A 10,398-nucleotide genomic window follows, 5' to 3' on the forward strand; every position below is an offset into this window, starting at 1 on the left:
GTTGCTTTATTTTTTAGTCTCACGGTTATTATATGCAACGATTAGGTGGGCTGAAAAACAACATATGCTGCCTGTGGTGATTTTGCAGCATTCTTGGTTGCCATAAAAAAGGTTTTAGAATTGATAAGGATTTTAGTTTTCAAGGATGAGGTTGAAAGTTCTATCTATAATTTAATTATGTTCCAATATTGATTTGTAAATATTTTCACCTTCATATAACTTAAAATTTTATTATTCATTTTGTTCATTGTTATTATATGCTATGATCTTTTGTTTATAATTTTTGAATAATAATATTGTTTATAATTCTGTTTCAATCATATAGAAACTAACAATCAATGTTTTGGAAATATCTTAGTCCGTGCATAGCACGGGTGTAATGCTAGTTTATTGTAAAAGGAAAGTAAATCAAATCAACCTAATGCACTAATTTTGTGCTTCTCAAATTAATTCACTCATTATTGCACAGATATGAACTTTTCAAATTAATGTACTAATTTTTCATTTGTCAAATTAATTCACGATTATTTTTAATGATATAATCTTTTTAATCAATGCATTAATTTTGAGTTTTCCAATATTTTTAGTAATATACTCTGTATGTATTATAAATTGACTTTCTACAAATTTGCATAATATAGAAAGAGTTGAATTTAATCTTTTAGTTAATTTATTAGTATTTTTAAAATTATAATTTATAAAAATGACTGCATACGTACTTAGTTTCTTAATGTTGTCATCCAACAAAAGAATAATAGTTATTTGTATCCAATTATTTAAGTAGTACAATTATTAAAATTCTAATTACAATAACGACTACATGTATATATAGGAGGTACTTAATTTCCGAGTGTCCAACGAAATAGTATTAGTCATTCTCATCTAATTATTTTGTTATTTAATAAGTAATGTTTAAAATTCTAAATTGTAAAAAAACTAGTATCTATGCGTACGTATATATACTTAATTTCTACATTTGTTATCATCAATTAAAGGATAATAGTCATTCGAATCAAATTATTTTATTAGTATTAAATAATTATTAAAATTCTAAGTCATAAAAGTAACTACTGTGTATATATACTTAATTTCTTAATGTTATCATCCAACGAAATATTAACAGGAATTCACATCCAATTATTTTATTATTATTAAATCTAAAATTCCAAGTTATAATAACGAGTACATGTATATATACACTTATATTTTTAGTTTTATCACTCATTGAAATAGTAATAATCATTCTCATTCAATTATATTGTTATAAAGTAATTCTAAAAAATCCATTAATAAAAAAAATAATTATTTTTTGATTGAATAATTATTAAAATTTAAAGTTAGAAAATAAATACATGTATATGTGCTATTAAAATAAAATAAAATGTACAAGGATCCAAATATATACAACTTTCCTAAGCTAAGTTTCTTTAATGCAAATAAACATGTTTAAAATGTATAAGGGTAGTATAGTATATGTATAAAATATGTATTTAAGTATAAATTTAAAAAAATTATAAAATTACTATGTTAACCCCATTATGGCATTGTCATTATGTTTATAAATCATTTCCCTTATTTTTATTCTCTTCAAATCTTTAACTTATTGGATTTTTATTGCAATTAAAGGCCACATCAATGCATTGAATAGTCTAAAACTATATTCTTAAATAAAATTTGTAAAATATATTCAAACCCAGAAATTTTCTGTCATGAATACTACTCCCTTCGTCCCCGAATAAGAGTCGCTAATTTCCATTTTGGGTCGTCCCCCATTAAGAGTCACTCTTCATTTTTACCATAAATGGTAGTAGACCTCACATTCCACTAACTCACTCCACTCACATTTTATTATAAAATCAATATAAAAATATGGGTCTCACATTCCACTAACTTTTTCAACAAACTTTTCTCTACATTTCTTAAAACTCGTGCCCGGTCAAAGAGCGACTCCTATTAGGGGACGGAGGGAGTAATTAGTAGTCAAAATCTCGAACTCGGAAAAACTCAGCTCCCCCAATGGTTTTTCTTTTTCTTCATAAGGATTTCTACAACTATGTTCAATGTACTTAACTTCAATTCCACCCCATATAAAACAAAGAACGAGATTTTCAAGTGGTAGTATGATAATATCTAAGGTCACATATTAATACCCAATAGCAATGGTATTAGATGTAACATAGTTTTTTAAAAATTTTATTTATTAGCGTATGAAAAGGAGATACTAATAAGTCAAAACAAACAAATTTCTTTAACATTTGAATCTCAAAAACACCCAAATAGTAATCATGTGCTGGCAACAGCAAAATATATTGCCGACAAACGTAGAATCTGCACCACCTAACCTAAACAATCTTGTACTCATAAAAAATCCAAACACATGGTCATAAAAATAAAATATTGGTGCATGAAAATGGAATTGGGGGGTGGGGGCCTAGTCATGTGGGGAAGGCCGGCCCCCTCTAGTTTATCGGTATGCGAGTGTTTTATGATTCCGTCAAATCCACAATTTCTATAATTATAAATCCGTTAGCCTATTAGTATTTCTTATTTGGAGCCGTTTAAATGGGCCCCTCTTCAATTCCCTCCCCTTCCCTCCTCTGTTTTATTCTGTTTTGTAAAACTATTTTTGTAGATTTCAATTATTATATTTATACCACATCGTACCTTCTGCAGTATAGTATTTGCTCATGGCCCTTCCTCTTCCAACATTTTGCATTCTCCCTCCTTCGAATTTGACATATTTTAGTTTTCTCCTTTAATAAATTTATTTTATCTGTAATTTTATCATGCATATTTGAGAACTTGAAGATAGTTCTATATTGACAACTCCAGGTAATAAATATGCCTGCCTGCAACTATGTCTCTCTAGTCTATCCTACGTCGTGATTCGTGAATGAACATAAAATCGCGGGGAACAAAATGTAAATGCAAAGATACGAGTCAAAATTTGCGACTACTATTCACCGCCTTACATTATTTTATGTGCACTACATTGGATTGGAGTAGTATATAACTAGGAACATGCAATTGTTTTAGGTAAGTACACCGTATACAGATTCTACTTTCGTAGAACTAGCGCAGGGTATTCGGTCGGTTCGGTTCTAACCGAACCGAATACCCGGTTAACCGAAATCAAAAGAAACCGAAATTGAAGCACCGGAACCGAAACCGAATTGGCCTCGGTTCGGTTCGGTTCCTAACCGAATAGGGTCGGTTCGGTTCCAATTAACCGAACCGGAACCGAATTTTAAAAAAAAAAGTTTTTGCAGTTCATGGGGATCGATCCCTGGACATTTCATACGAAAAATTCCCAGCCTAGCCACCACTTGCGCTATATTGCGTTTTTGGTATTTAATCGGTTTTTCGGTCCTAAATTCGGTCACACCGATCGGTTATCGGTTCTAACCGATAACTGATCAACACTTGAAGATGGGAACCGAAATTAACCGATAACCGAGATGGGGCGGTTCTCGGTTAACCGAGAACCGAGGAGTTCGGTTCGGTCATCGGTTAACCGACTAACCGATGACCGAATTATCAGCCCTACGTAGAACAATTAGAAATTAACCGAGAACCGAGGAGTTCGGTTCGGTCATCGGTTAACCGACTAACCGATGACCGAATTATCAGCCCTAAGTAGAACAATTAGAAAATTAAACAAAATCGCTCCACATGATATGAACTACCGCTACTAGATGACGTCAATGTATTTTAATTTCTGTAAAAATTAATAAATCTTATGCCATTCCGCCAAAAGTGGACCATTGCCCATCTATGGATGGGACGTCTACCGACTACCAATATTGTGATTCGTACAATTGAAAATTGGACATTCTTCACATATTTTACAAAATTCATGTGACCACTGTTTGCAGATTTACCATAATCGTTAAAACCAAACCTAAATACTGCTCTACGAGTCATTGCGATCTCATTAGAGCATCTCCAGTGGGCGGACATCCCACTAGGACATCCCAAAAACACCTCCTGTCACGTCACTAGGAGTTCCCATCCCACTGCCACGTCACTAGGACATCCCCTCCTATGTCCGCCCTTCCCACTAGGACATCCCGCAATAAAAAAAATCACAATAATTTAATTACGTAAAAACGGAAATATAATTTTGACACGGAATACGGGAAAGTAAAATACGGGTAAAAATACATATTCATAAAACATAAAAAAAAACATAGTTAGAAAAAAGCAAAATACATAGTCATTCAAAAAAAGAAAAATACATAATTCAACATGCCCCCATCCCCATCCCCATCCCCATCCCCATCCCCGACATCATCATATTTGGGGTCATGCCCCCCATCCCGGCTGCCCTGGGCATCATACCACCCATACCACCCATCTGTCTCATCCAATTGTACATATAAGGGGACATCATCCCACCCATGCCCCCCACCCATGTCCCATTCCAGGTCGATGGGAAACGCCGGAGTCTGCGACTCGCTCGTGGCCGGGGAGTTCCTATCGTTCTCCATTAAAAGTAGAAATGAAATTTGTAGTAAAAGAAGAGAGAAACTTGTTAACAACAAGTGGTGCAAATGAAATGAAGTTCAACGAGCCGTATATATAGGGTTTAAAAAAAATAAAAAAATTTCGGACGTCCGAGCGGGACGTCCGACCCTTGCCACAGTGGCGGACGTCCGCCCGCCCGTCACAGGGACGTCCGAGGACACCCAACGTCCTCACGGGACGTCCGTATCCAACCCTAAACGCCACAATGGCGGACGTCCGGGTCGCCCGTCGCGACGTCTGACCGGATGTCCGACCGGACGTCCGCCATTGGAGATGCTCTTAGGAATTGCTCTTCCTTCACACAAAAATATACTCCATCCGTGCCATTAAATATGAAACATTCGGCATGAGATTTTATATAGTTTTGTTTTGTGAGTTAATGAAAAGAGAGTAAAGTAAGAGAGAAGAAAAAATAGAGAGAATGTTATTTTTAGAAATGTTTCATTTTTAGTAAACCAATCTTAAAATTAAAAACTACATACTCTTAAATATTATTGGACAGAGAGAGTAAAAATTACTCTCTAACTAAAATTGAGCATAAAAGTAAAAGTATGGTAGGAAATATCATATAAACGGTCATATAATTAGTATCAACTAATTAAAGAAGATAGTAATTAATAAAATCTCATTAACTCTATATTTAAAATTCGTAAATTTAACGAATTTCTGTATAGTTATGATGACGAGCCAATTTTATTAAAATAATCTACTGATATTCGGCTGCTAATTTTTGCTTCATATAGGGAGTAGTATTTCGTGAGTGAGTAGTACAAGTTTATTTTTGGTTCAAGGTACACAGTTATCTTATCGCGCGCGCTATTCTACACACAAAAAGGCAAGAAATCAGAGAAGGAAAAAAATTTATACGCCATATCAAATTGATTAATAATAGTACGCCGATATTATTATTATTATTATTATTATTATTATTATTATTATTATCCATAACACTCATTTTTTTCAGCACTTTTTAAAAATGTTTTAATAAATTAAAAAACAATGGCGGTCGTATCATCTTGATGCTCACGTGTATGCCACGTCGTTATCTTCTCTTTTTATATCACTGGTCTTGGTCTTATGTCTAAAATGTCTTCTCTGTATATTTTGAGAAACCTTTTCTTTTCCATGAATATGGTTTGTAGATTCACTCCTTGAAATCTCTCTCTCTCTCACACACACACCACTTTTTCCCAACTGCACTTGAAGATGAAGCTTTGACAGTTGCCTCATTTGCAACTACACTGTCACATGTATCTTCTTCTCTTTTCCTTTCCCTCTCTGGAATTTTGAAAATCAGAGCCCAACTTTTCACAAAGGGGTCTCAAATTATTCATTCCCTACTCCAAAAAGACACTACATTATACCTGGTACGTTCAAATTTACACCCTTTCTTTTTTGACTACTTAAAAAACAGTTTACAACTCAACTTTGTCAGTTACAAAGAAGAAAATGTTTACATTTCTTACCATTCTTAGACCACCCTTTTTTTTGTCTCTAGATCTGTTTAGGCCTTCTGTTGGAGTGATTTTGGCGTTGGCTAGTTCTTGATTTTTGGAGTATAAGATAAGATTAATTTTTTGGCATAGGACGTTATTAATTATGATATAGAATAACGTTAGATATAGGTGTTGTTGGAGAATGCCGAGGCAGAGTTTGATCAATGTTGATGTGAAAATTGGAGGGAGAAAATGCAAAGTGAGAAAGAGGGGTTGTTCATCATCTTCTTCATCATCGTTGGTGCAGAATAACCGGTTGAAGCGCGCTTTTTGGGTCGGGAAACGACCGGGGTCAAGCACCACCCCTGTTCCTAGGTGGAAGATGATGACCTCCAAATCACCATCACTCAATTATGTGGCCACAAAGGGTGATGAAAAGGCGAGGGAGCTGTCGATTTCAGCCCGAAAACTGGCTGCCACTCTTTGGGAGATTGATGGCTTGCCTTCACCAAGAGTGGAGAGGGAGAGTTTGGATGATAGGAAGAGTGAGGTTGGGGGAGTTGTTAGGATGCTAGAATTGGGATCAACGGCTCTTGTTTTGTCTGATCCGTTTCGTAGTCCTCTTGCTGAGGTGGGGATTGTGCATTTATACATGGACACACTTATCTGATATTTACTTGTTGTTGTTGTTGTGTTAGTTTTGATTAGGATTTTGGTGGTGATTCGGTCCATAAACCGTGTTCGATGTTGTTTTGCAGAGAATGGAACCTCATCCACCTAAAATGGCCAGCCACAGAAGGAGAGCATCAGCAAGTTCTCAGAAGCTGGATAGTACTAAATCTCCTCATAATTGCCTCCTTGAGGTATGATTTTCTAGTAATATGTTGAAATGTCCTTTTACTAGAAGAAGATGGTTATTGAAGGATTTGGCAAGATTTGATTAGGAACTTAGTTCCCTTTGGTGGAACATGATTCGGAGATCCAACACATTTTCTTGAATTAAGTCGATAAGATGCATCAAGCATTTGCTTCTTTATTAGGAACAACTAAGACTAAATGTGGTTTTAGTGAAACTTTGATTCATGACAGAAATGGACAAAAACCGTATGGTGTTGCTGTGGAGCTGAGAACATGGTTTGTTTTTTGTTATGTGACACCACTATACCTATCATGTCAAATGTTTGTCTCCATATGGTTAGAAGCACTTTCATTTGTTTCTTCTTGATTGGAATGTTCTAGAGAAGGTGAAAAAATTTGGTGGTTAATGTAGACGATGCAGGTTGATCTGGCGCAGAATCATGCGCGGAGCCCATGCAGACACGTAGTTGGAACCAAGAATCGTCTCAAGGATGTCTATAACGGCCTCATAACTTCGAAAGAGTTGCTCAAAGTGATGAGCCGCGTTAGCCATCTTGATGAGCAGAACTCTACGCGTTTATCCCTTTTCTCGGCCCTAAAGTTTGAGCTGGACCGGGCTTGCATCCATGTAAGTAAGCTGATCCAAGAGCAACGGAAGGGGGGTGAGATTGGTGTGCTGGTAAAGCAGTTAGAAGAGGAGAAGTTAGTTTGGAAACTGAAAGAGCAAGATCGGATTCGCAGTGCCATTGCATCCGTAAATGTAGAGCTTGAAACCGAGAGGAAAATGAGGAGACAGACGGAGAGGCTGAACAAGAAGCTCGGGGTAGAACTGGCACAGACGAGGGAGTCCCTGACGAAGATGAGCAAGGAGCTCGAGAGTGAGAAGAGGGCCAGGGAGATATTTGAGCAAGTGTGTGATGAACTGGCTCGGGGCATAGGGGAGGATCGGGCTGAGGTGGAGGAACTCAAGAGGCGTTTGGATAAAGTCTGTAAAGAGGTGGAGAAGGAGAGAGAGATGCTCCAGTTAGCTGATGTGCTGCGTGAGGAAAGAGTGCAGATGAAGCTTGCAGAGGCCAAGTATCAATTTGAGGAGAAAAACGCGCTTGTTGACACGTTGAGGAGCGAGCTCGAGGCCTACTTGAAGTCCAAGAATGGCGTAGAGCAACAAGGTGATGGCTCTCCGAGCTATGACAAGATCAAGGAGCTAGAGAGATACCTGAGGGAGACGCTTCCTAGCCCATATGAGTACCAAGGTAAAAACCGAGATGGCATTATGGATGTTTCAGCCCTAAACAAAGATAATAAACATGAAGAGGAACCAGAAGATGACAACGACGATGATGAAGATGAGGAGGAGGACGATTCAGCTGACAGCGACCTCCACTCCATCGAACTAAACATGGATGACATCAGCCAGAGCTTCCAATGGGGCGACGCTGCCAAAGCAGAGTCGAAGAGGAGAAAATCCATCTCACGAAAGATCAAGAAACCACCACCCCCAGTAGGAGAAGCAGCCATTTTGTCAGATGGGAACAAACAAGAAACTCTAGACATGTTTGACAGGAGAGGGTTGTTTGAGTTCTCATCGATGCCATGGAAGAAAAAGGACATCAAAGACGAGCTCGAGAGATACAACATGATCAAAGACCTAAGAGACCATATAGTTTCCACTTCAAGAAATGCATCCTCTCAAGACTTGGCTACTCCTTCAAAGGAGGATCCTCCCAATGGTGGTGTGACTGTGCCATGTCATGGCTAGCTGCTTAAGGTGAGGCGTTTCGTCGCACCTCCTTGTCGGGGTAAGGGTGAAAACTTCCCCCCAATGTGGCCTATCTCATGAATTCAGGATTGTAAACAGAAACTTTTGTTTCCATAGATTTATATAAGTCTTTAACTGTATAAATTATGCTACTTTGCCTCTGCAGCAATGAAAGTGTTATATGTTGAAATTTCTACTGCTTAGCTTTTTAGGGTAATCTTAGAGTTTAACCAAATAATTGTGGAATGCACTATTTTTGCTGGTCCCATGTTATTTAATCATCATAGTACAACCTCCTGAATCATGTCAGTTTTTGGCTACTCAGATAGTGATTGCTCCTTGCTTCCCACAAACCCTTTTCTGATTTTGTGATACATTTACTTTTTGGATTACAAAAGTTTCATTACAATAATGCAAAATTTATAGACTATGAATCCAAACATTCAATTCACTCACTGATTCTCTAAAACGACCCTTTCAAGAGAGAGAGAAGTGGAGTAATTGCTAGCGGAAAACTGTCCACCTGGTGCATGCTAACTTGGAAAACTGCCTAGACACTAAATACATAAAATGAAAGTTTGTCACCTTATTAATACCACAAGAATGTTAATCCCATCAAAATCTTGTTTCTTACAAAACACATGGTTTTGGGCATGGTTTTGTAATTATAAATTTGTACTACTAAGGTGTGTTGGGTTATTTTGATATTTGAGAACATGCACGCATATAATTGCCAGATACAGCTGGAAGCTACGGATTGTTTTATTTTATTTTATTTTATTTTGTATATATACATGTTGATTCAATGAATGATTGTCTCATGTGGCGGCATCATTTTCAAGCAATGTTTGAAAACCAGACCGGGCTGACTGGTTTGACTGGTCCGACCGCAAACAAACAGGTGGTCTGATCAGGTCACCCCTAAAATTCATTACGATGTCTGTTGGTTTCTAGACTATAAGAGATAAAAATCGAGCGTAATACAACTCAAAAGAAGGAATACCGAATGGAAAACTGAAACGAAATTACAATGGAAAAACGAAATAGTAAACCGTAAAGAGTAGTTAGGCGAGTCAAGGAGGTCTCTTTCCGCAAGACGAGATACGTCCCGGTAGTGCTCTCGGATTGGTGTGTCGTCCCCAAAGATAAAACGACTACGTCTCTGATGAAACAGCACCGCTATCAGCAGAGCTCCGACGAACTGAATGGAGGAAAGGAAAGAACTTCGACAGAAAGACAATGCACAAAGAGAGAGGGAGCTTATGATGAATGCAAAGAATGCTTGAGTGTGGTGTAGGAATGCATGAAATAGCTAGCCTATTTATAGGCTCAGTCCACTTCAGCGTTAAACCAGTCTTGATGGATGTCGTTATTGCGAGGCTGTAACCGCTGAGCGTTACAAACCGTTACGACGTATCGGGCAACACTGCGCGTCTAGGTTCGCTCATGACGTGGACTTCATCACGTGTCAGCCATGTTAGCTTTACCGCGTCATAATGACGAGGTGTCATCCTGCCTAGCTCGCTGACGTGGAAACGTTGGTGCTCTAAAAGAACTAGATCAACCAGCCTTGGGTCGAACCCAAGCACCGAGGCCTATAGAACAGTCCAAAGACCAATTGTCAAGTCCAAGTCCAAGTCCAAGTCCAATTGCCAAGTCCAAGTCCAAGGATACGGACACAGACACGAGGACTGGCTCGGGCTCGAGGCTCGCGGCGGTGCGAGCGGCGACGACGGCGCGCGCATGTGCGCGCGTGTGGGTTCTACAACCCATCTTAGTCCACTATAATTATTAGATGTAATAATCTTTCTTATTAAA

At 37.8% G+C, this 10,398-nt stretch overlaps 1 protein-coding gene across 5 annotated transcripts; it reads left to right on the forward strand.

Annotated features, from left to right (window-relative positions):
• The first annotated feature begins 5,634 nt into the window (after positions 1-5,634).
• LOC121788852 (major antigen-like) lies at positions 5,635-8,776 on the forward strand. Of its 5 annotated transcripts, none has more exons than XM_042187456.1 (5): positions 5,635-5,894; positions 6,271-6,594; positions 6,722-6,826; positions 7,053-7,157; positions 7,234-8,776. In XM_042187456.1, exons 2-5 carry the CDS (start codon positions 6,346-6,348, stop codon positions 8,578-8,580), a joined length of 1,806 nt encoding a protein of 601 aa, XP_042043390.1. In that variant the 5' UTR covers positions 5,635-5,894; positions 6,271-6,345; the 3' UTR covers positions 8,581-8,776. The 5 variants fall into 5 exon arrangements, with proteins under 5 accessions (XP_042043390.1, XP_042043394.1, XP_042043387.1 ...); XM_042187460.1 differs by having other exon boundaries at positions 7,243-8,776; XM_042187453.1 differs by lacking the exon at positions 7,053-7,157 and having other exon boundaries at positions 6,147-6,594; positions 7,243-8,776.
• Positions 8,777-10,398: the final 1,622 nt, after the last annotated feature.

This window comes from Salvia splendens, chromosome 2 (genome assembly GCF_004379255.2).
Source record: "Salvia splendens isolate huo1 chromosome 2, SspV2, whole genome shotgun sequence".
Classification (NCBI taxonomy): Eukaryota; Viridiplantae; Streptophyta; class Magnoliopsida; order Lamiales; family Lamiaceae; genus Salvia; species Salvia splendens.

Excerpts from the sequence above, each read along its gene's own strand:
- LOC121788852 (XM_042187453.1), top strand. The coding sequence starts at position 6,166 with ATGCCGAGGCAGAGTTTGATCAATGTTGATGTGAAAATTGGAGGGAGA. Across the intron at positions 6,595-6,721 it reads TTCGTAGTCCTCTTGCTGAG|AGAATGGAACCTCATCCACC; the intron begins GTGGGGATTGTG and ends GTTGTTTTGCAG. Across the intron at positions 6,827-7,242 it reads CTCATAATTGCCTCCTTGAG|GTTGATCTGGCGCAGAATCA; the intron begins GTATGATTTTCT and ends TAGACGATGCAG.